At 40.8% G+C, this 26,554-nt stretch overlaps 1 protein-coding gene across 3 annotated transcripts; it reads left to right on the top strand.

Moving 5' to 3' along the window:
- LOC133140872 (phospholipid phosphatase-related protein type 1-like) lies at nucleotides 1-26,073 on the top strand. 3 transcript variants are annotated; one of them, XM_061261143.1, is made up of 9 exons: nucleotides 1-329; nucleotides 4,870-4,962; nucleotides 9,737-9,925; nucleotides 10,445-10,577; nucleotides 16,638-16,888; nucleotides 19,255-19,431; nucleotides 21,359-21,490; nucleotides 24,283-24,349; nucleotides 25,585-26,073. In XM_061261143.1, the coding sequence occupies exons 2-8, from the start codon at nucleotides 4,903-4,905 to the stop codon at nucleotides 24,322-24,324; spliced, it is 984 nt and encodes a 327-aa protein (XP_061117127.1). In that variant the 5' UTR covers nucleotides 1-329; nucleotides 4,870-4,902; the 3' UTR covers nucleotides 24,325-24,349; nucleotides 25,585-26,073. The 3 variants fall into 3 exon arrangements, with proteins under 3 accessions (XP_061117127.1, XP_061117129.1, XP_061117128.1); XM_061261145.1 differs by lacking the exon at nucleotides 24,283-24,349 and having other exon boundaries at nucleotides 21,359-21,457; XM_061261144.1 differs by lacking the exon at nucleotides 24,283-24,349.
- Nucleotides 26,074-26,554: the final 481 nt, after the last annotated feature.

Genomic DNA, 26,554 nt, shown 5'->3' with positions numbered 1-26,554 from the left:
TAATATCACACTGTCAACCTTTATTATTGTTTTGTTGTCGTTTTTCAATGGACCCTTGGTGTACATGGACGATACCCCACCGTAGCGAAGCGTGGCTATCCATCACCTTCTCTTCATGCTGTGCTTTACGCGCGGACGCTCCACCCCCTACTCACTGCTTGTATTCAAGCTCTTCAACAAACACGACATCCTGTAATCGCAACCCAGTCGAGTAGTGTGACACTGAAACGGTGGAATAGACCATGGACTAACACCTGTCATTTTTGGGATTTCCCTCTTCGTTCCTTTGATGTATTTACATCCTCCCAAAAGGAAACCTTAATCGTGATGTAAGTTTCGAGAGGAGTAAGGATGGTGGATGCAAATATTGCTATTTTTGTGAGAAATATGCGCGTTATATCTGTTACCAGCTTGCTTGCACATTTTACCGTTGAATATTGAGATGTATGCTACTAATTATGGAACTATAATATTTGGTTGCACCATATTTACTCCAAAGACTGCAATGCAAGAAAAAAATTAGCATCGTTATGATTTCCGGATCACTTGTGAATGTGAATATTAAAGCACAAGGCTAATGGTACGTGATGGTAATCAGTAGTTTTACGTAGCTCCGTCGTTTACATGCATTACTGCACCGCCCGGATATCGTTCTAATAGTTTCGCCGAGCAATTCATTTCTAGAAACAGAATATGGTTACACTTATGAGGGTATTCGGGATCTAGGTTTTCAGGATTGCTTTTTCACGACGTGTGGGATTGTCGTTTTTTGGGATGCCATCACTCCCTCAACCCCATGCACACCCTCATCTAATATCACTTGTATAGTTGATTACTAGCGACGTGTGCCACATTATTTTATTTTTTAAAATTAACTTTATTTTGGTATTCGCCATTTCTTAATAGTGATTAAACATCCCTGCTGAAAAAAACAACTCAAGCTAGGTTTTGAAACAGCTTGACCAGTTAGATCAGGTCTGTACTTGACATGGTTTGACCAGCTGAAGCTGTGTTTTAAAACCATATGTATACACACACACACACACACACACACACACACACACACACACACACACACACACACTCACCAAACACTTTATTAGCTATTTATTATACTTTTTTTTTAGACTTCTACTGCTGTAGCCTATCCACTTAGAGCTATGATGCGTTGTGTGTTCAGAGATGCTCTTCTGCATACCACTGTTGTAATGTGTGGTTATTTGCGTTACTGTCACCATCCTGTCTGCTTTGACCAATCCGGCCATTCTCCTCTGACGTGTCTCATTAACAAGGCATTTCTGTCTGCAGAACTGCTGCTCACTAGATTTATTTAAAATCCCAGGAGATCAGCAGTTTCTGAAATACTCAAACCACCCTGTCTTCAACCAACAATCATTCCTCGGTCAAAGTCACTTAGATCACATTTTTTCCCCATTCTGAACATTAACTGAAGCTCCTGACCCGTATCTACATGATTGTATGCATTGCACTGCTGCCACACAATTGTCTGATTAGATAATCACATGAATAAGAGTACTTTATTAGTGGAACTTTATTAGGAACATTTTTACTTTATCACACCTAGTTATTCATGTGATTATCTAATGAGCCAATTGTGTGGCAGCAGTGCAATGCATACAATCATGTAGATAGTCTAAGTAGAAGTCTAAAGAATATGTCTAATAAATACCTAGTAAAGTGCTCAGTGAGTGTGTATATATATATATATAGTCCCCTCAAAAAGTATTGGAACAGCAAGGCCAATTCCTTTGTTTTTGCAATAAACTGAATACATTTGCGGTTGTCATAAAAAGATGAACGCAAAACAAGAGTTCAGAATTTCAGCTTTTATTTCCAGGTATTTACTCCTGGATGTGTTAAACTACTCTGAACATAGCACCTTTGGTATCAGACCACTCAATTTTTAGGTGAGCAAAAGTATTGGAACAGAGAGTATTTAAGTAAATTAAAGTAAATAACTCTTAATATTAAATATCCCTTGCTTACAATAACTGCATCAAGTCTGCGACCCACTGACATCACCAAACTGTTGCATTCCTCTTTTGTGATGCTTTTCCAGGCTTTTACTGCAGCCTTTCAGTTCTTTTTTGTTTTAGGGGGTTTTTCCCTTCAATCTCCACTTTTGAAGGTGAAATGCATGCTCAATTGGGTTATGGTCTGGTGATTGACTTGGCTAAACCTTCCTCCCTTTCTCCCTAATGAAGTCCTTTGTTGTGTTGACAGTGTGTTTTGGGTCATTGTCTTGCTGCATGATTAAGTTCCTCCCAATTAGTTTGGACGCTAGGTCATTGTCTTGCTGCATGATTAAGTTCCTCCCAATTAGTTTAGTCTGCCATCTTACGGGCGCATTTCTCCGTAAGATGGCAGACAAAATGTTGTATTCAGAAAAACTTCTGAATACATCCTACTGCTACCCTCATGAGTCACATCATCAATAAAGATTAGTGAGCCCACTCCAGAAGCAGCCATGCAAGCCCAAACCACCATGCTTCACAAATTGCCTTCCGATTATTAAAACTGATGAGTGGTTTGCATCTTGTGTGACAGCCTCTATATTGCTCCTTCAGATGGTTGATTGAGTTACTTTCATGCATGCCTTGTGAAGATAGTTTGTGATCTTTTGTGTTTTTTCTTCACAGCTCTCACAATCTTTCTGTCATCAACTGCTGTTGTTTTCCTTGATCGATATCTGTTGCTCAGTACGCCAGCGGTTTCTTTCTTTTTCAAGACATTCCAAGTTGTTGTACAAGCTTTCCCCAATGCTTGATTTCCCCATTTTTCAAAGTTTGCTCTTCTCCCAAAGACTGGTCTCTGGTCTTCATTTTGGTTTATCTTTTCTAACACAAATGCAGTCTTCACAGGCAACACCCAAGGCTAAAACCAAGAGTAGACATTCAGAACTATTTATTGTTTAACCAATCAATCTAAAAGGACACATCTGGGCAACAAGAAACACCTGTCAGTCACATGTTCCAATATTCTTGCTCACCTAAAAATTGGGTGGTCTGATACAAATTGATGTATTTAAAATGATTCAACAAATCTAGATAAATATACCAGGAAATAAAAGCTGAAATCGAGACCTACGGTTCTGAGGATACCAATTGTTTTTGCTAGGATTCTTTTTATTTTCACCTCTTTCTCATGCTCAAACACTGAAAAATTTACATTTACAGGCTTGATCGGTATGGCTTTGCATTATGCATGACACCATGCGCCTGGCACCCGGGTCAGCACTGCAGTGCAACCTGTACCACTACAACTGTAATATTGAAACTTCAGCCATTTCACGTAAACACACCACATTTCTACACATCGTGTCTGCCATGTTGGATTCTTTTTTTTCCTTTTTTTTTTTTTTGCTTCTTTCGTGCTTTTTCGTGAGTCTTTTGCATGTGAGCTATAGCTAGAATTGTAAAGTTCTGAAAAAAATCTAGTTTTTTAATGTTTTTATATTTTTCATAATTTTCATTAATTTTTTGTATGTCTTTGGTTTTTTATGAATTGGACCTATTTGAAGGATCATTGAAAATGCTTTGTTAGGGAGAAAACCACACATTGTCAGGGAGAAATGTCAAAAAAAATGTTTTATACTTCATAAAAATGAAGAAAAAGGCTGGATATTGTCATGATCCCTGTTTTCTGTTCTCTGTTATATGTCTAAGTTCTTAGAGTTTCTGTTCTTTGTTTCCCTCTGTGGCCACCGTAGTCTGTCTTCTGTGGTCACTCACCTTCATTCATTCGTTTTGTCTGTGTTTTATCAGTGTCTGCACGTCCCGCTCCATATTTGTACTTTCTTCCTGTCTCTTGTAATTCTGCTCACCTGGCCCTCATTTTATGTCCATTAGTACTGTCCCCTTTGTGTCCTGTATTCATTGCCAGATTGTCATGTGCTTCCGCCTTGCTTTCCAGCTTTATTTCCTGAGTGATTCCGAGTGTACCAACCTGTTTCGTTTTAGACCACCGCTTCTTGAATCTTCCATTTGTGTTTCTTTGACCCGCCATTTTTGGACTCCCTTTGGTTTATCGGTTTCTGTTTTTGGATCTCGAATTTGTCTGCCTGTCTAAACTGCCTTCTCGTTTTCGACCTTCCACTTTTGATCTCAACTACCCATTGGATTACCTGTGTTGTATCTGTTTGGCGGCCTGTAGCATAGTGGTTAAGGTAAATGACTGGGACACGAAAGGTTGGTGGTTCTAATCCCGGCGTAAGATAAGATCCGCACAGCCGTTGGGCCCTTGAGCAAGGCCCTTAACCCTGCATTGCTCCAGGGGAGGATTGTCTCCTGCTTAGTCTAATCAACTGTACGTTGCTCTGGATAAGAGCTTCTGCCAAATGCCAATAATGTAATGTAATGTAATAATGTTTTCTTGGCTATCGGACCTCTGCCTGTACTACCACTCTCGAACTGCCTGAACTCTATTACATCTGTTTTCTGGTTAACACACTTTGCCTGCCAAATCTGCTGTTCAGTGAATAAAGACTGAACTATATTCCTGTGGTCTCACAATTCGGTTCCTTGTTCTGAAGCCTGATATTTTTTTTGAATAAATATTATAAAAAAACATGGACAATAATCTAGATTTTAATTTCAAACATGGGTAAATGAAATACTTGTATTTCAGTACATTTACTGTCATGTTTCAAAAATTATTTTTGAATGGGAAAATCCAAAGAACTGTCATTTCAGTAGACACAGATGGTAATTGACCATCGCAAGTTGGGTAATGGGTAAAGCAAAATGGATAAATGGTTAAACATACCACTTGTGTAATACAAGCGATCACAGTAATGAGAATAATTGGTAAAAAAATGACCTAATGAAGGTACATATTTTTGTTTTTCAGGTTGGGACGGCACTAAGACACATTCCAGAGAAAATGGCTTTTGAAAATACATATCGCAGTTACTCAATCATACCATGCTTCATCTTCATAGAGGTAAGGTTCAACCCCTTAGGGTTTTTTTGCATTATCCCAAATGCATAATAGTTTCTCATCTAAAAATGTGCTAACTTGGGAGAAACGTTGATAGAATGCCCATTATTTACTTAGAATTTCTCTGGAGGAATTATAATTATTGTCCGTTTCGCCATTGTATACTCCTACAAAAGTATTTGTACATAGAAATGCTATTATCTATGTTTTGTATCGGCTCTTTTGAACACTGGTAAGCCCAAGTATAACCGTCTCTGAACAGTATTTCTAATTTTGTTACCCCCATCCATTCTGAAAATTCAGAAACTTCAGCTCATCGAACAATCGACTATAGGCATGTTATTGAAGTGATGAGTAATTACATTAGGTTTCCTACAGTGTATAATTTGTTAGGCTTGCATAAAACAACACAGTATTTTTTTTGTCTAAGTAAGGAAGCTGTAGCACTTTCAATAAATGCGCTTAGGCAAAAACAGGATGCAAACCCTTTTTTCAGGATAAAAAGTGTTGTATAGTTTAGTAAGAGGAATGCTGCATTTATACACATCATAATATCATTTAGTTTCCATGTGTCCTTTTGGAGTGAAAAAATAAAACTATGCAGAATACTCGGTGATATTGTCCTCAAATTTGAAAGGGGATTTTTCCAGTATTGTGACTTGGCTCCATTGTTCTAAGTGCACAAGCCACGGCTAGAATAATCTGCATCCAGGTAAAAAAAGAAAATGTTTCCAGTGAGAATCAAAACTTCCAATTTCACTCTGTTTGAGCTTCTGTAACTTTGTTTCAGTAATATGTTGAGTAATTATGACTCTTGGAAAACAAACCCCAAAGGGCTACTTTTCAGAAGAGAGTCCAAAGGGTTCAAGAATAGTTCCTATAAAATTTTTGGGTTTGTCATTTTTAAGCTTGTGTCAAGAAAACGGGCAATACTTAAAGGGTTAATAATGAGCTAACAAAAATCCATAATATTTTCTGTGACATCAAATGTGGCTAAACTCTCTTATTTCAATGTAAAGAATGCAGCTGTCCTTAGAGAGTCATTTTGGACAGACATGGGGCCTGTATCACAAAGGAGATTTACAGAGTTAGCTGAATAACTGTGAGTTCTTTTTACTTCAGTCCATGTTCCAGATTTGGGTTTCTGGCTTTAGTCAACCCTACTTAGCCCATAGATTTTGGAGCTTGAAACTCATCTGCTGCTTTAACTATTGAATGTCTACATGATTTCCAAGTAGGAATGACTATATTATATATATACTATAGGCTTAAAATATCTAGGGGTCTGTCTTTGTTGTGCCCGGAAATGAAAGCGCACAGTTGTAAAGCATGCTTTGTTATTTTATTATTCCGTGAATTCATATTTTATTTTGATTTAGAGTGGCTCAATTATTTTTATATGCCAATTGGATATTGTATTTATTAATATCATTTGAAAACGCAACAGGATTCAATATTAAAATGGGTGATGTTTCAATCCTGATTAATTAATGCCAAAGTGGAGTTGAATATAAATTCCATAAAACACGTATGGGGCATGGTGTAGCCTACTTTGGAAAGAGCGCATCTTCAAAGACCGAGCCAATTTATTTGGTGAGGCTCACAAAAGAAACAACGAACAACAGACGGTAAGTTGAAGTTACACCAGCAAACATCATGAGAGGCTACAGGAGTGGCATGACGTGGCTGATGCGCTTCATTTGTTGATGAGTTTTGTTTTTTGCCTCGTGTTTAATGTCAGAGGTTGACATTAGTAAACTAATCGCAATGGGTTTAGCAAACTAGCCAGATCAGTAGCATAAATACAGATATATTCAATAAAAATACATTAAAAGAAAAGCTAGTAGCTAAGTAATAATATGCCCAAAGATACATTTTTGTCTCACCAGACCAGGGAATCCTTATCTTCATGCTCTCAGAGTCCTTTAAATGCTGTTTGGAAAACTCCAAGCGAGCTGTCATATGCCTTTTGCCCTAGTGGCTTCTGTCTAGTCACTCCACCATAAAGGCCTGATTAATGGAGTGCTGCTGAGATAGTCTTCCTTCCGGCAGGTTCTCTGCAGAGGACTTCTGAAGCTCTGTTAGAGTGACCATTGGGTTCTCGGTCACCTCCCCGACCAAGGCCCGTCTTGCCCGGTTGCTCAGTCTGGCCAGGTGGCCAACTCTAGGAAGAGTCCTGGTGGTTCCAATTATTGAGGCCACTGAGCTCCTGGAAACACTCAATACTTTAGAAATAATTTTGTACCCTTGCCCTCTTCTATGAAGTCTACAGAGATTTCCATGGACTTCATGGCTGGGTTTTTGTCCTGACATGCAGTGTGAATAGTGGGACCTTATGTACACAGTTGTGTGCCTTTCTAAACTATGTCCAGTCAATTGAATTTCTGACAGGTGGACTCCAATCAAGTTATAGACACATCTCAAGGGGAATTAAAGCAAACAGGATACACCTACAATTTGGAGAGCCACAGGCAAGGGCCTGAATACTTTTGTAAATAAGAGATTTCATTTTTTTTATTTAAAATGAATTTACAAAAATGTCTCAAAACATTTGTATTTATGGGTTATTGGGTATAGATTGATGGGTAAAACAGCAATTTTATCCATTACAAAATCTACAACATAAGAAAGTGTGCAAAAAGTGTAGGGTCTGAATAATTTCTGTAGATGTTTAGCCTACTTTGACCCGATGTTGCTGGTCACATATTCAGTCTTTGCATCTTGGGACCACTAGAGGGCGCTCCTGTCGTGTTTTCAATCAACCGGCAATCCGTTATTATTGGCAGGTGTTCGCTGTCTTGTTTAAGCTCTTCCCTTGACTGTGTGCTTTTGTGTCACATTCAGCTATGTTCACAAAGCCAGGTACACATCTGGCAGATGACTGCTTTCCTTTCAATCCAAATGTTTCAATACGTTTACATATTAATTCATATAATTTCACCTTAACATGTGTATATTAAAAATCAGTTTATATGTTGACAGTATCAAATGTTGTGGTGGTTATACCTGTATTATAGAATGATTTCTTTATCAGTGTTATGATGCTAGCAGACAGACAGGTTATCATGTTTCTTGGATAGGAGGATGGCATGATTGCACCACCAGGTGAAAAAGTTATTGGTACCAGTGCCACCAAAAAGTTAGTCTGGGCCCTGGTGGCATTCTTACAGTTCTTGTTCATTAAAACTTCTTGGTCAGGTTCACATCCAAATATGGAAATGAAAGTTTGACGAGTGTTTTAAACATACTGTCAGTGTGTTTGCTAGACCACCTAGCCTCCTTGATGTTATTTTCCACAACCATCTAGCTACTGTAGCCTTATTTATTCAATCTGTACAAATCGTTAATTATGTGTGTGCGCAGTGCAGTCTGTAAGTATTTGGACAGCAACACACTTTTTGTTATTTTGACTCTCTAATCTAGCAGATTGGATATGAAATGAAATGTGACTGTCAGCTGTTTATATAAAGTATTTATATGTATTTAGCCAGTGATCCATGTGTCCCTGTGAGGGGAGGGGTCTGAGTGTGAGGGGAGGGGCCTGAGTGTGAGGGGAGGGGCCTGAGTGTGAGGGGAGGGGTCTGAGTGTGAGGGGAGGGGAGGGGCCTGAGTGTGAGGGGAGGGGAGGGGCCTGAGTGTGAGGGGAGGGGCCTGAGTGTGAGGGGAGGGGCCTGAGTGTGAGGGGAGAGGCCTGAGTGTGAGGGGAGGGGCCTGAGTGTGAGGGGAGAGGCCTGAGTGTGAGGGGAGGGGCCTGAGTGTGAGGGGAGGGGCCTGAGTGTGAGGGGAGGGGTCTGAGTGTGAGGGGAGGGGCCTGAGTGTGAGGGGAGGGGAGGGGTCTGAGTGTGAGGGGAGGGGAGGGGTCTGAGTGTGAGGGGAGGGGAGGGGTCTGAGTGTGAGGGGGGGGTCTGAGTGTGAGGGGAGGGGTCTGAGTGTGAGGGGAGGGGTCTGAGTGTGAGGGGGGGGGAGGGGTCTGAGTGTGAGGGGGGGGTCTGAGTGTGAGGGGGGGTCTGAGTGTGAGGGGAGGGGTCTGAGTGTGAGGGGGGGGTCTGAGTGTGAGGGGGGGTCTGAGTGTGAGGGGAGGGGTCTGAGTGTGAGGGGGGGGTCTGAGTGTGAGGGGAGGGGAGGGGTCTGAGTGTGAGGGGAGGGGAGGGGTCTGAGTGTGAGGGGAGGGGAGGGGTCTGAGTGTGAGGGGGGGGTCTGAGTGTGAGGGGAGGGGTCTGAGTGTGAGGGGGGGGTCTGAGTGTGAGGGGGGGTCTGAGTGTGAGGGGAGGGGAGGGGTCTGAGTGTGAGGGGGGGGTCTGAGTGTGAGGGGGGGTCTGAGTGTGAGGGGAGGGGTCTGAGTGTGAGGGGGGGGTCTGAGTGTGAGGGGAGGGGAGGGGGAGGGGAGGGGTCTGAGTGTGAGGGGGGGGTCTGAGTGTGAGGGGAGGGGAGGGGTGAGGAGGGGAGGGGTGAGGTGAGGAGGGGAGGGTAGAGGAGGGGAGAGGAGGGGAGGATAGAGGAGGGGAGGGGTGAGGAGGGGAGGGTAGAGGAGGGGAGGGGAGAGGAGGGGAGAGGTGAGGAGGGGAGGGGAGGGTAGAAGAGGGGAGAGGAGGGGAGGGTAGAGGAGGGGAGGGGAGGGTAGAGGAGGGGAGGAGGGGAGGGGAGGGGAGGGTAACACTCTGTCTGAGAGGAACGGGGGCACAGCCGGAAGGGAAGCTGAGCGGCAGAGAGCTCCAGTAGCAGCTCGGTCCCCTCCCCTGGATTCTGAGCTCCTGCGGTGCGCATGCTGTGCTTTCAGCTGGTCATCATGGCCGGGACCGTCCTCCTGGCCTACTGCTTTGAGTGCACGCGCACCTTCGGGGTGCACATCCAGGGCTTCTTCTGCAGCGATGCCCAGCTGATGAAGCCCTACCCCGGGAGCGAGGAGGACAGCTTCATCCCACCACTCGTCCTCTACTGCGTGGTGGCGGCGGTGCCCACGGCCACGGTGAGCGACTCCTCCAACACCAGTCACTCAACATTACTCACGAACACAGACCAGCAAATCATCAAAAATGGGAAAATTAAGCATTCTATTTACTTTGGAAACAATGGTTTTAGGTAAGTGTAAATGATTGAATTCGGGCAAATTTGAAGTGATGCCTGAATAGTATGTTGACATATTATACTGTAATATTACACACTCAGTAAGCACTTTATGAGGTATTTATTAGACTTATTAAGTCTTCTGCTGCTGTAGCCTATCCACTTAGAGGTTTGATGCATTGTGTTTTCAGAGATGCTCTTCTGCATACCATATCCATCAATCCACGGTTAAAGTCACTTAGATCAGCATCTGTATAATTTTATGCATTGCACTGCTGCCACATGATTGGCTGATTAGATAATCGAATGAATAAGTAGGTGTACAGGTATTTTTGTTTACATTTATTTTACAGATGAGACAGGAAAACAGCTCACCTAAAGCTTTACATTTGACTCTGGATTTTATTTTATTTTTTTGCAGATGTTCATTGGAGAGATCTTAATGTACATCATGAAATCCACCAGACAAGCCCTCATTGCCCAGGAGAAGACCATCATTACTGGAGAATGCTGCTACCTGAATCCACTTATTCGGAGGATCATAAGGTTTATAGGTCAGTTCTGAAATATGTTTTAAGACTGTTGTGAATGCACAATGAGAGGCCATTTAGGCCATACATCATACTCTCTCGCATACACCTTGTTGTGGATTATCCCTTACTTATTATTTCAGAATTTAAAAAATTCAGCCACCACCCCTCTTTTTCGGAGGACATCAAACTAGTTTGTTTTCATCTTTTTTTTGTTAAAGTTTAGCTACCCAGCCGGCACAGGTCGGCTGGAACGACGTCATGTAGGTATAGGCTTGTATTTTCAGTTGCTGACCACCCCAGCAAAGATATCCATAATGTGACCACCCCAGCAAAGATATCCATAATGTGACCACCCCAGCAAAGATATCTATAATGTGACCACCCCAGCAAAGATATCTATAATGTGACCACCCCAGCAAAGATATCTATAATGTGACCACCCCAGCAAAGATATCTATAATGTGACCACCCCAGGCTACTAGTAATAACAGCAACAACAAAAGCAACAACAACAACAATAATAATGTGTGTAAAAACTCCACAGTATTTCTGTGAGGTACCATTCAGAGGACCCAGGTGCAGACCAGGAGTATGGAAAAACATTGTCTTTATTCAGTCCAATATCGGGCCAGGTAATCAGAGATGAAACAATGCCAGAATTGAGATGCAAAAAAATAATTGAAAAAACAAAGGTCAAATATCCATGAACTCAAAGGCTACAAAAGGGCGAGGCAAAAGCAGAGTTGACGAAGGCAAAAAAAACAAATAATCAGAAGTGCAAACAAAACAGAGAGGGTAAGGCAAACTCGAAATCTAGGGCAAAGGGTGTCGTAAAGAATCTCAAATAAGCAGGCTTACTAGGAATCGGCAACTGAAAATTGATCAATGTTCTGACAAAGAAACAAACAGAGACTAGGATAAATGAAGGGATGTGACATACTAGGCGTAGCACGGGAGTGAGGAGGGCATAACAAATAAACAACAGGTGAAGAATATAATAGGGTGATACAATAACAAGGGATGCACAAAGACGCGGACTGGATACACAAAGATCCACATGTAAAACAAACGGCTCCGGATTAGGGAGTGAACAATTGCAGAGTTAAGAGACGTAGTGACTGCAGGAGACAGGTGTGCACACTTCGCTGAATCAAAGCCAGTAATCACTGATAGAATAGAGAGGTGGAGTTATAGAGCAGAGTCGAAACTGGAGATAACGTTAGTAAGTTAGTTACGTGATTAAATCTAAATGACCCAAAACAAGTGACTGTTAGTTGATTAGTCAGACAGACAGTTAGTGCGTTATTATAATTAGTACTGTACAATATCTATGTTAGTTATTATTAGTAAGTTAGTGCTGTCTACAACATGAACTAGCCAACAAGCAGGAAGTAAGAAAACGAGCGGCTGAGAAGGAATCATTGAAACCCGGAAAATTCCGAAACCACCCGAATAGTGAAGCACGCAGACAGGGGAGTGACTCGGGCTCAGAAACATTCAGACACAGACATCACAGGGGAAGCTGAAAGCAATGAACTGTAATGAATAAATAAACAGAAGACCAGATATTAATATTGAAAAGTAATAGAAATAACAAATATAACAAAGAGACAGAACATAACAACATAACAATTTCTTTTTAAAATTATTTTCTTTCTACCTTCTCCTCAGCGCCTGTCTGGGGCATATTTTGAAATCCCTGAATCTGTGTCATGTCCCCCATTGGTGCACCCCTGGCTCTTGCTACGCTCTGAAAGGCAAAAAAATGTTTTTGCTGAAATGAATATGCATGCGGGTCACTCAACTCCATTTTCTCACACTTAGTTCATGAAACAGACTGTGTTTGTGCATATGCCTACAAATTATATTAATTAATTCTCATTTTCTGTGTTCAGCTTAAAACATTACATTACATTAATGGGATTTGGCAGACGCTCTTATCCAGAGCAACGTACAGTTGATTCGACTAAGCAGGAGACAATCCTCCCCTGGAGCAGTGCAGGGATAAGGGCCTTGCTCAAGAGCCCAACGGCTGTGTGGATCTTATTGTGGCTACACCGGGGATTGAACCACTGACCTTGCAGGTCCCAGTCATGTACCTTAATCACTACGCTAAAACTGGTTAGAAATTAGCTAATTGACTGCTTCTCTATGTATTTTTGTTCATATTTATTACACTTTTTAAAGCATAATTAGTTGATAATTCGCAGTCTACAAAAACTATTGCACATCATGTTTCGCAAAAAACATTTTTTTAGCTTTTTACTTGCAAGACATTGCTGGCTAGTGTTAAACATTTATTGGTACATAAATGTAGTTATATGTATAATTCTTAATTTCAGTCAAAATGTATGCAATGATGCAATCACACTAAACGGCTACAAAGTGGAAGTAAAATCCGATTATTATCTCCTACTTTTTCCTTTTCAAAGAATATTCCATTTCTGATGTGAACCTTTTGGGCAGTTCGCCCCAAAATGAAATGAAGGTATGTTTCCATTTGCGGGTCTTGCGTCTTGTGGGTTCAAAACGAAAAACATTCAACGGTAATGTCTTTCCAAATATAATCCAGCATTTGGCTGGCATGGCAGACAGTATGGAATTGAAGTGGTTTTGACGTGACGTGGTGGAATGTGATGTTTAACTTTAAGCTCCACTTGGTCTGTTTTGTCCAGATGAGTGACAGCAAGTAACTACAAAACTTGTTGCTTTCCAGAGTGGAAACATACTTGCCCTCAAAGAAATTATAATGCAATTAGTTTCTCTACCTTACTAAAGACGTATTAACATTAGAATCCACAGATGTACATATGCAGTCACTTCAGAAAGTATTTAGACCCCTTTACTTTTTGTAGATTTTTGGGCAGTTTATCTAATTTTTCCTGGCGGATCCTCTCAAGCTCTATCAGATTGGATAGGACGTGTCTGAACTGCCATCTTCAGGTCTCTCCACAGAAGTTTTATGGGGTTTAAGTCTGGGCTTTGGCTGGGCCACTCAAGGACAAACAGAGACTTGTTTCAAAGCCACTCCAGCATTGTTTTGGCTGTATGCTTCGGGCCATTGTTGGGCTGAAAGGTGAACCATCGCCCCAGTCTGAGGTCAAGTGCACTCTGGAGCAGGTTTCTTCAAGGACGTCTCTGTATTTGGCTGAATTTATTCTTCATATGCCATATGCCAAGGCCTGATTGATGGAGTGCTGCTGAGATGGTCGTTCTTCCAGCAGGTTCTTCCATCTCTACAGAGGACTTCCAAAGCTCTGTTAGAGTGACCACTGGGTTCTTAGTCACCTCCCTGACCAAGGCCCTTCTTGCCCGATTATTCAGTTTGGCAGGACAGCCAGCTCTAGAAAGAGTCCTCCTGTCTTCCTCAAACCTTTAGACATGATTTTATTCCCTTGACTGGATTTATTCCTTGCCACAATTCTTGCGCAGAGAGTTCCTTGGACTTTGTGGCTTGGTTATTGGCCTGACATGCAGTGTTAATTGTGGGATCTTATATACACAGGTGTGTGCCTTTCTAAACTATGTCCAATCAATTCAATTTGCCACAGACTTGATTGGACACATCTCATCATCTTAAAGCTAACAGGATACACATAGCCATAATTTGGATGCCACAGCAAAAGGTCCGAATACTTATTTACTCATGATTTCCGTTTTTGATTTTTAATTAATTCCTAAAAATATGTTTTCACTTTGTCATTATGGGTTATTGAGTGTAGATAAATCTACAACACAATAAAGTGTGCAGAAAGTGAAGGGGTCTGAATGCTTTCTGAAGCCTCTGTACATTGAGTGGGCAGATAGATGGATGTGATTAAAGGGGAATAGGGATTAGGCTACCGGCTGTTTGACTGGTTAAAGAGCAGGGAACATTACACCTGTATTTGGAGGAAGCTTGTTAGCCACCGTAGCTTGGAATTTTGGGAAGTTCTGAACTTTGTGACTTCGAGTATTCTGGTTATCCAACGTTGCGAGCATATTCCAACCAGAAAATGCTGTCAAAAGGACGTCCTGTGCCCGCTGCGTAACTAGTGATCCAGTGTTCAATTCATTAGCTAAGTAGCTAACGTCAGCTTGTTCGTTTGTACAATGCTCTGAAAAAGTATGTCACCTTCCTGATTTCCTCTATTATTGTACATGTATCACTGTGAATGGTTTCAGATCTTTAGACAAAATGTGATAATAGACAAAGGGAACCAGATTAAACACACTTCACATTACTTCAATTACAATTTGATTTATTAAATTCCCAAATCACCCCTGTGAAAAAGTAATTTCCCCCTCAAACTAGTTGCACCACCTTGACCTGCAATAATTGCCAACCAAACATTTCCTATAGTTTTCTGTCTTCACATGGCTGTGAAGTAATCTTAGTCAAGTTTTGCAGTACTGATTTAATTAAGAAAATGTGGTGGATTTTTTGAGCATGAACTGCTCATATCAGATCCTGCCACAGTATTTCTATTGGGTTCAACTGAAGACTTTGACTGAGCCACTTCAAAACTTTAATTTTGTCTTTTCTGCCATTCAAATGTTGATTTTCTTGTGTCTTCTTGGATCATTGTCTTGCAGCAAAACCAAATTACACTTCAGCTTCAGCTCACAAACAGATGACCAGACATTCTCCTGAAGACTTTACTGGTACATAGTTCCTTCAGTAGTGGGTCCACTTTGCAACAAAGCATGTTGAAAAAAAGGCGTTATTTGCTTCATGCCAGACATAATGGGACTTCACTTTTGACTCATCTGTCTCTAGAACATTATGCCAAAAGGCATGTGGATCATCCAGGTGTTTTTTTTTGCAAGCATGATATGAGCATTGACATTTCTCTTGGTGAGCAGTGGTTTCTACCTTGATCTCCCATTGTTAGCCATTATCTTTCTTATTATGGAGTTATGAACCCTGAGCATAGCTGAGGCTTGAGAGGTATGCAGTTCTTTGCATGTTCTTCTGGGATCTTTTGTGATTTCCTGGATGAGTTGTCACAGTGCCCTTGGGGAATTTTTGGCTGGCCAGCCACTCCCAGGACAATTCACCACTGATCCAAGTGTTCTCCGTTTGGACATAATGGCTCTCACTATAGACCGTTTATTCCCAGAGAGTCTCTTTCTAGACTGATATATTTCAACAACTTTTTCACATGGGTGATATGGGTGTTTGATAACATTTCATTAAATGAAATAATAATTTTGAAAATGTGTTTTGTGTTATTCAGTTTCCCTTTGTCTAATATTACATTGTGTCTAAAGATGCAATACTAGAGGAAATCTGCAAGGGGTCTAATACTTTTTCATGGCACTCTATGAGAAAGCGTACAATGGTGTGTGTGTGTGAGATATGATGGTGTGTGCGCCATCAAGTATGGTTTATGGCCTCAACGACTTCACGTAGACATAAATACACAACCATAAATAAAGATATCACATTGTAACCAGTATTTCAGTTTAGCAATGTCATGCACATCCAGTTAAAACTCCCTGCTCCCTCAACACGTTTGTGAAATTGAGCATGCAGTATTGTTAAAGCATAACAGGGACATTGAGAGACTGAGGTCGTGGTTTACCTGGGTGTATTTTAGAATGTAAAAAAAGGATAGGCGGTGCTGAAAAGTGTCTTGTTAAACATAGTGACAACTGTGTATTTATGTTTTGCTGGAGCCTCTCGGTAGCATGCTGTTTTTACGTTCTTTTTCCAGGTTTGGCTGTATTTTCATTGTGTGAAAAGCTGCATTTTTACAGTTTTTGAATGTGATTGCAAGCCAAGCGCTTTCTCTGTGTTTAATTTAGCATAAGCTAATGTATTTCCTTTTAAAATAGTATCTATACCTCAAGACAGAACAATCTATTTCCCATTTTATGTCATTTATTTTATATGGAATATACCAACATGTTCAACAATAGGACATTCCAAAAGAAGTTAAGTTATTTTCATGTGTTGAAGATATCATGAAGATGATAGCACACCAATGCACTAATTTAACTGAATTAATTTCTATTAATTTAATCAACTAATCTGTTGTTGAACTGGGGATATGCAGTGGCTTTTTTGTCAGCGCTTTCCTCTGTCTCTTTTTGCAGGTGTCTTTGCTTTTGGTTTGTTTGCCACAGACATCTTTGTGAATGCCGGTCAAGTGGTGACCGGGAACTTGTCTCCATGCTTCCTGAGTGTCTGCAAGCCAAACTACACAGGAACAGAGTGTCGCTTCAGTCACCAATTCGTCTCCAAGGGCGATATCTGCACAGGTGACCCCGCCGCTGTGGAGCGGGCCAGGAAGTCCTTCCCGTCCAAAGAAGCCTCTCTCAGCATGTACTCGGCTGTCTATGTCACCGTGAGTCCTCAGAAGACCTCATTGTTCAAAAACATCGCTCACGTACGGCGGCTTACAAGCAATTAAACTTCAACACTTTAATGTGTGAATGTATTTAAATTATGTTTGAAATTGTGTCTTCACAGCACAATCTTCACAGGACTGCCTTTGTTTTTAAATCAGTATTTACAGGCCATTGTACACATGGAAGCCTTTTTGGAAACATTTTAAATTAAAGATTGCAATATACAGTCCCCTCCAAAGGTATTGGAACAGCAAGATCAATTCCTTTGTTTTTGCTATATTTGCTCCGAATTTCTGCTTCTTGGTATTTTTATCTATATTTGTTAAACAACTTAGAGCATGTCACCTATGTATCAGACCACCCAATTATTAGGTGGACAAAAGTATTGGAACATGTGACTGACAGGTGTTTCTTGTTTCCCAGATATGTCCTGTTAGATTGATTGGTTAAACAATAAATAGTTCTGAATGTCTACTCTTAGTTGTAGCCTTGGGTTTTTCCTGTGAAGACTGCATTTGTGTTAGAAAAGATAAACAATCATGCAGACCAGAGAGCTGTATTTGGGAGAAAAGCAAGCAAGTTTTAAGCTTAGAAAAGAAATCATTGGGTATAGCTTGTACAAGAACTTGGAATGTCCTGAAATAGAAAGAAACCGCTGTTGTACTGACCAACAGACATCAAACATGTCAAACAAAGGAAAACAACAACAGTTGATGACAGAAACATTGTGAGAGCTGTGAAGAAGAACACCAAGACATCAGTCAGTAACATCAGAATCATCTCCATAGGACAGAGGTGAAGGTATCTCAATCAACCTTTTGAATATAGGGGCTATTCCACAAGATGCAAAACACTCATCAGTAGTAAGAATCGGAAGGCAAGATTACAATTTGCAAAGAAGTGGAGAGATGGGCCACAAAAGTTCTGGAACAAGTTTTATGGACTGATGAGACCAAGATTAACCTCTACCCAAAGTGATGGGAAGGCCAAAGTGTGGAGAAAGAAGGGATCTGCTCATAATCCAAAACATAGAAACTCATCTGTGAAGCACGGTGGAGTAAGTGTCATGGCTTGGGCTTGCATGGCTACTTCTGGAGTGGGCTCTCTAATCTATTGATTATGTAACTCATGATGGTAGCAGCAGGATGAATTCAGAAGTCTCCAAAAACATTTTGTCTGAATAAATATGTTTTTTTAATGCACTGCAATATGGTATCAACGACTCACAGGCCACAAGCAGCCAGAGAACTTGGGGTTGCCCAGTCCTGATCTAGTCCAATCAGCGAATGCATTACTGCCTGAGGGACAGACAAGGGTTTAATTCTCTTTGTGGCTACACCACTGAGATCACAAGAAAATGTAGCCAATGGCTACACCACTGAGATCATAAGAAAATGCAGCCTTGGCTACACCACTGAGATCACAAGAAAATGCAGCCAACGGCTACACCACTGAGATCACAAGAAAATGCAGCCAATGGCTACACCACTGAGATCAGAAGAATATGCAGCCAACGGCTACCTCCTGTGTCAGGACTCATACGATTCCCTAAAATGAACATACCCCTTATTTTTACTCTATTATTATTACTGAAAATAGTGTTATCCTTTGCAAAGTATTATACGATTGCATTCCAAACACAAAAATCACCAGTCTCGTTGTTTTGCCATTCTGGCACCAATATACATGAATAATCAACAAAATGAGCATGCAGTATTGTTAAAGCATAACAGTGAAAAGTTAGCTTGGCTGTTAGCCAGTGACTCTAGAATGTAAGTCATGCCTGCAACCGCAAGCCATATGGAGGCAAAATGACAGAGTGACTTGCAGCCCCAGAAACATCATGACAGGCTATTTCTGACCTGTTATATGTCTGTTGCTCAGTACAGCAGCAGTTTCGTTCTTTTTCAGGACCATCCAAGTTATCCCCGATGCTTGAGTAATGGCTCTGGTCGATTTCCCATCTTTTCTAAGCTTCAAAATGGCTTGCTTTTCTCCCAAGTACAGCTCTCCCAAGTACAGCCAAATCCCAAGAGTAGACATTCAGAACTATTTATTGTTAAACCAATTAATCTAATAGGACACGTCTGGGCAACAAGAAACACCTGTCAGTTGCAAGTTCCAATGCTTTTGCTCACCTAAAAATGGGGTGGTCTGAAGTTTAAGAAATCTAGATTAAAAATAGCAGGAAGTGAAAGCTTAAATTCGGATCTGTCATCTCATGTACATCTTTTGACCTCAAACTCAATTGTCTTCATGTATGGCAAAAACAAAAGGAATTGACCTTGCTTTTCCATGAGGGGACTGCACATGATACAGGCTATGCGCAGTAGCAGCGTGTTTCCCTTCCCTCCTCTCTCAGATGTACCTCACCAGCACGGTGAAGATGAAGAGCAGCCGTCTGGCCAAGCCGGTGCTCTGCCTGGGCTCCCTGTGTGCGGCGTTCCTCGCTGGCCTGAACCGCGTCTCGGAGTACCGGAACCACTGCTCCGACGTTATCGCGGGATTCATCCTGGGAACGTCAGTGGCTCTGTTTCTGGTAAGAGAGTACTGTGCAGGAGCCGTGACTCGAGCACACCACAGAAAAGACAGTTTTTACGTATCAGTGGTCTTCAAATACAGTCAGTGACCACTTTAGGTACACCGTTCCAGTACTGGGTAGGACCTCATTTTGCCCCCAGAACAGGCTGAATTCTACATTGGACAAGGTGGTGGAAACATTCTCCTTAGAGATTCTGATTCATGTAGACATGATGGCAGGCTGTTGAAGCAAATCTACTCTTCCACCACATCCAAAATGTGTTTTAATGGATTGAGATCGACTGGAGGCCTTGCAGTCAGCCATTGTCATGTTTGAGGAATCAGCTTGAGATAATGAGCACATTGTAACATGCTGCATTATCCTGCTGGAAGCATCCGTCAGAAGATGGGTAGGCTGTGGCCATAAAGGGACGCACATCATCACGAACAATACTTGGATATGGGGCGGTCTTTAGTGTAGTGGTTGAGGTACATGACTGAGACACGCAAGGTCGGTAGTTCAATTCCTGGTGTAGCCACAATAAGATCTGCACAGCCGTTGGGCCCTTGAGCAGGGCCCTTAACCCAGCATTGCTCCAGGGGAGGATTGTCTCCTGTTTAGTCTAATCAACTGTATGTCGCTCTGGATAAGAGCGTCTGCCAAATGCCACTACTGTAATATAGTGTAATGGATATGACGTGGCATTTAAATTATGTTCTATTTGTATTAAGGGGCCTAATGTGTGCCAAGAAAACATTCCCCACCCCATTACACCACCAGTAGCCTGAGAAATTGAAGGCATGATGGCTGCATGGATTAAAAACGGTTGTTTAAAATTCTGACCATACCATCTGCATGTTGCAGTAGAAATGGAGATTTGTCAGACCAGGCGATGGTGTTCAACTGTCTAGTTTTGGTCAGTCTGTGCCCGCTGTGGCACTAGTGTCTTGCTCTTAGCTGACAGGAGTGGGAGCTGCTATAGCTCATCCATGCTATAGCTCTTCTGCATACCACTGTTGTAATATGTTGTTATTTGCGTTACTGTCAGCTTCCTGTCAGCTTTGACCAGTATGGCCATTCTCCTCTGACGTCTCTCATTCACAAGTCGTTTCTGCCTGCAGAACTGCTTCATACGGGATCTTTTTAGTTTTTTGCACCATTCTTTGCAAACTCTAAGACTAGTGTGCATGAAAATCCCAGGAGATCAGCATTTTCTGAGATACTCAAACCACCCTGTCTGCCACCAACAATCATTCCACGGTCACTCCAAGTCACTTAGATCCCATTTTTCCCCCATTCTGATGGTTGATGTGAACATTAACTGAAGCTCCAGACCCCTATCTACATGATTGAATTGCACTGCTGCCACACAATTGGCTGATTAGATAATCGCTTGAATAAGTAGCTGTAATAAAGTAAAAATGTTCCGTATACTCTCAGGTCTGGAGTTCTCAGTGAGTGTATACTCTCAGGTCTGGAGTTCTCACTGAGTGTATACTCTCAGGTCTGGAGTGCTCACTGAGTGTATACTCTCAGGTCTGGAGTGCTCACTGAGTGTATACTCTCAGGTCTGGAGTGCTCACTGAGTGCATACTCTCAGGTCTGGAGTGCTCACTGAGTGCATACTCTCAGGTCTGGAGTGCTCACTGAGTGTATACTCTCAGGTCTGGAGTGCTCACTGAGTGTATACTCTCAGGTCTGGAGTGCTCACTGAGTGCATACTCTCAGGTCTGGAGCCCTGAGGGGATCAGGCCCGAGGCAGCTGCCTTTTTCCACAGCTTAGTTACTTTCAGACGAGATGCGAGTTTCGTCTTTTGGCAAAGCAAATAGGCAAAGCAACGTTCCATGAGACTAACTGATTTTGTCCCAGTTTGAGTCTGGCACCGTGTTTATGTAAGTATTGACTGTTAACCATGAGGAAATCACTGGGATATTTTGCCTACAGGCTCTCTGTGTGGTCCATAACTTCAGAGGAGCCCACTCTACTCTGGCCAAACTGAGACCCGAGGAGCTCCGTGGACCCCCGCTGACAGCATTCCCACGGGTAGGGAGCCCCCTGGACACCCTGACTGCACAGGTATCATGTCCTTCTCTATACTCCATTCATTCTGTAATATTTATGTTCCTTTTAACACTAGAATTCTTCACCCACTTCATCACAGGATTGCTATGAATGAATTTTGTGTGATTATAAAATTTTAGTATTAATATCATTCTCTCATACTCTCTCAGTGCACTACTGAATTTGCAGCATTAACTTTCGAGTGTTAATATCATTGTCTCATACTCTCTCAGTGCACTACTGAATTTACAGCATTAACTGTCTAGTGTTACAGTTTTTTTACAATCACTTTGACACTAATTTCAGAACCTTGAGATCATTTTGAAAAACTGGAGACACTAAAGTCAAAACATAATCAAAATGCAAAATGCAAAAATGAGGACATGTATCAACCACCAGTTGTGGTCTTTCTAAAAGTGGAGCCACTCTAAGCCATAAAAGGTGGCGTGCATGAAACTACGATATTTTAGTTCTCAAAAAATAAGTAGGCCTAAATAATCCAATCGACTAGCTTGTGTAATTTCTAAGCGGCCACTTCCCTGTGTTCTGTTCGGATATGATTCATATGGTTCTTATCATTCTGACCTACTTACTGTTGCCATATTATTGTAGCTGAATTTGTGCTGAAAACAAAGATATGAAAGACACAATGCATTATGTTATAATTTGATATATAAACAGTGTGTTATGATTATTTATATTTTTACAGTATTCTGATTTTTTTCAATGATTCCACTCTCTTCTACTGTTTCCACTATTCCCTTTATTTAGAACCACAAAAAGACCATATTGAAACATGTATCAAGTATTTTTTCATGCTATAGTAAAGTGTTGTAAAAACAACTAAACCGTTGTTTAGGTTTAGTTGATAGGTATCTTTTGTGTGGGCGATCTAAACAAATGTTCCTATAGTATTTCATGAAAAATTTGAACTTTGAACCAATGAGTTTGGATGTGCTAGATTTCTTAAAAGATATGAATGTACAATGCATGTTTTGAACAGGCGAACGGGCTGTGTTACAAGTGCTTACCATTTTGAGCGTCGTGTCTATGGTTTTGATTGTAAAAAACTGTAATATCATTCTCTCATACTCTCAGTGCACGACTGTATTTACAGAGTTAACTTTCAAGTGTTAATATCATTCTCTCATACTCTCTAAGTGCATGGTGCATTTACAACATTAACTTTCATTTTCAAATTATTCTAATTTTTAGATTTTTTTCACAAGCCCAATTTGGGCAAGCAGAGAAATGGCAAAAATAAACTTGCTAAGCCATGCTAACCCAAACCCCTAACCCTAAACCTAATCCCTAAACTGTGCTGTGGGTGTGGCAAAGGTGCTTTTGCTGTACCACACTTCAAAGTGGTGTGGCAGACATTTTTCCATTCTGCTTTTAAGCACTAAACCCCTTCATGCTTGTTTATGTTCCCATTATTATCTCTGTTTTATATTGAATAAAGTAGCTCCAGCTCATCCACGCTGTGCAAAGCCTATGAATGTTATGTACGGCACTGAGGACCCAAAAGCAGTCCACGGGATAATCCAAAACGTTGTTTATTAGTCCAAGTTCAAAAGCCAGGAGATGCAAGACAATGCCAAAAACAGAAAGCAAAAGATTAAAAATCCAGGTAATCAATCAGCGAAAGTACAAAAGGGCTAAGGCAAAAAATAAAAGTCAGAAAAGAAAGCAAATAATCAAAACCAAGAAAGCAGAAGAGCAAGGCAAAACTCAAAAATCGAAATCAAAGGGGTGTCTTTCAGGAATCTCAAGAATAGGCATACTACGAAATATAATTTATCAACGTTCCGACAAGGAATGAAGCGGAGGTTTAAATACATGAGGGAAGATGACAATCTAGGCAGGGCTGGGGAGAAGGTGGGCTAAACAAATAGACAACAGGTGGGGAAACATAGTAGGGTACACAATAAAGGGGGGGGACGAAAACGCGGACTGGATGCACGTAAAACATACGGCTCCGGATTAGGGAGTAGACATTTGCATAGAATGAAGACGTAGTGATATTCAGAGACAGGTGCGAACACTTCGCTGAAACTAAGCAAGTAATCAGGGATAGCATAGGGAGGCAGAGTTATAGAACAGTGCGGAAAACTAAGAGATTGTGTTAGTGAGTTACGTGATAAATCTAAACTACCCAATTAAAGTGACTGTTAGTTAAGTAGACAGACAGTAAATGTATTAATCAGATTAGTACTGTACAATATCTAGATTAGTTACTATGAATAGTGCTTTACAACTTTTAACTATCGAGCGAAGCAGGTAGTAAGAATTGCGAGGTTGGAAGGAACGTTGAATTTACTACCGTAAACACCCAAATAGTGGGAAACGCAGACAGGGGAGTGACTCGGCTGGTAAACATTCAGACACAGACGTAACAGGGGATCACCAATGAGAAACTGTAATGGAAAACAATAACCAGGATGCATGATAATTAATAAATAACAAGAATAAACAGTAATAAACACAAATACAGACAGGACGGATACAGAAACATTACAATGAATGCTGCAAGCTCATCTCCATGACCACTCTTACACTGCCACGCAGCAAACTGTCTTGATTACTTTTGTGGTATATAGGGTTGCTGCAATCCCATTAGTGCATTAGCATGCCTGTCCTCCATACCGCTTGCACCAACCAATATCACTAGAATATATACAGTCGGCTCCGGAAGTATTGCCACCCCTGACTGGCAATGCACAAAAATGCTTCTAATATTTGAAATAAACACAACATAATTAGTAAAATAGACGTAACAATAATGGAAGCATATCTCTCCACAACAGAACGAGTCCCTTGCAAAAGCGATAACAATGGCTGAAATATGAAGAGAAATAAAGAAACTTAAAAAGGGTAAGATTCCAGGAGACCATGTATACACAAATGAATTATATCAAGAGTTATTACTGATAGAAGAGTATTACTGACACCAATCACCAATTTTTTTATAAAGTATATAACTTTGCACTAGATTCATGGGCACCAACCTGGAACTCAGCAGTTATCACAGTCATCCCAAAGGAAGGCAAGAACTTAACAAAGTATCCTTCAAGATGTGAAGGATCTTGCAAAGATCTGCATAGCAGAATGGTCCAAAATCTCTCCAAATGTGTTCCTTTACCTTCAAGCATTACAGGAAGAGTAATGCTGTTATCCTTGCCAGAAGTGGATGCACCAATTAATAAACCAGGGGTGCCAATAATTATGGAACCTTGATTTTGGTCTATTTTTCATAAATTAATGTCTGATTTTGGTGGGTTCCATTGAAACATTTATAAATTGCAGCTTTTGGCTGCAGTATATTGTTGAGTGTGTTGTTAATTAATAATGCTTTTCCCCTCCCCACCCACTAGTTAGGACATACACTAGGAAGAACAGTTGTTAACAACAGTTGACAAGATTGATACTCACTTCAAAGGAAAATATTTATTTGAACTTACATATACATATACAAATGCAACACGTAATAATGTTGATGCTTGTGTATGTCGAGTACCATCTTCGTGATTTGCATATTTGCGCTCAGTGTAAATCCACATAATTCCACAATTATGATTTGTTCACACGCAATATCCCAATAAGTTGGTTACCGATTTTCTGCCAAACCACTTTTAAGCCTGTGCCAAACTGTGATTGTGAAGAAAAACAGTTAAAAGTTTGTAAGATCCTTGCCAATGAGTATGTGTAAATAAATCTGCTTTAATTCCTATTTTATGTAAAGGTACAATAGTACATTTCGGACTTCTAATGGTCAACAGAGGAATAGCAGTAACAAACACGCTCAAACCACAACACTGTTTATCCAACCGCTTCTCAGTAAACTTGGATGTGGCAATTGGAACTAATTTTCAAGCAATGAGCTAGAATTATTGTACAGCTATACAATGTACTGGTACAGAGTGTCGGTCTGTCAACTGTATATTTTGAAACCCGAATTTAAGGACCATAAACAAAGGCAGAGGGGGAGTCAACATGTCAGTGAGCCTTTTTCAATGATAGGAAGGGATTGACAATGGTCTTGAAACAATGTTTCAACACAAAAATATTACCTATTGTACCTTTAACATGCCTTGCCATTTGCCTGACAGAACCATTCAGCGTCCATGACGGAGGTCACATGACTCCAGGGCCGGCACAGAGAGACGTCTGCTTCCCTGGAACACGGCTAGGCACAGCTGTTTTGTACTGTGTCACACTGTAAAAAGGACAGTATTATGTTGTAGCTAGAAACTGTTTTTTGTATATTTTGTATGAAGTGCTGTAGTTTATCTTAAATAGCTTTGAGAAAGATATTGATGTTGTCCTGTGGTGTTTGTACAAGGAAAATATCTTAACTGCTTCTGTAAATCTTTGAAAAACCTTCTCTTCTAACCTTTTGTATTCTTTTTTAATCTGTTTTAAACTCAACATTTGACCAATTTTGCCTGCAATTGTTTCAGGAATGCTTTGGCATTAATATATTTAGGTTTTAAGGAAAAATATATTTCTCTATTCTGGTGTACATTTTCCTTTGGGATTTTAAAGCAAGCCCTTTACTCAGCATGGAAGTAAAGAGAACTGAACAGGAATCCAAAAGATATTTGTGTATTGTGTTTTTTTAAATCTGGAATTACTAAATATGTTTTCCTTTGTAAACAAATTGTCTACACAATGAATTATTTTACATAAATTATATCTTTTTAAATGATTCTGCCTGTTTAAGGTGTACAAACAATAATGTTGGAAAAGCACCCAGAGCATGACAGTGCAATAAAGCAGGACCCCTCTATTCAAGCGGGCCGATTAGGGACATTTCACTTTTCACTGAGCTGTTGTGGGACAGTGGCAGCTGGAATCATATATTATGAACAGGGCTTCAGGGAATTGCATCATGTTGTGAGGAATGATGTCATTTTGAGAGTGACTGCACATCACAAATTTTACAGAGTCTTGAATAATTACCAACAAAACACAATTAGTGTGCAAAACTTTGAGCACCCCTGGTCAAAAAGCCTTTTGCAATTAATATCCAAGTGAACAGAATCAAACCTGACCTCAAAATTGCACAATGTTAAACAT

Source organism: Conger conger, chromosome 11 (genome assembly GCF_963514075.1).
Source record: "Conger conger chromosome 11, fConCon1.1, whole genome shotgun sequence".
Classification (NCBI taxonomy): domain Eukaryota; kingdom Metazoa; phylum Chordata; class Actinopteri; order Anguilliformes; family Congridae; genus Conger; species Conger conger.
The sequence above is the reverse complement of the archived record's forward strand: the minus strand, read 5'-3'. Positions and strand labels throughout refer to the sequence as shown.

Excerpts from the sequence above, each read along its gene's own strand:
- LOC133140872 (XM_061261143.1), top strand. The coding sequence starts at position 4,903 with ATGGCTTTTGAAAATACATATCGCAGTTACTCAATCATACCATGCTTC. Across the intron at positions 16,889-19,254 it reads ACTCGGCTGTCTATGTCACC|ATGTACCTCACCAGCACGGT; the intron begins GTGAGTCCTCAG and ends CTCCTCTCTCAG. Across the intron at positions 21,491-24,282 it reads TGGACACCCTGACTGCACAG|AACGAGTCCCTTGCAAAAGC; the intron begins GTATCATGTCCT and ends TCTCCACAACAG.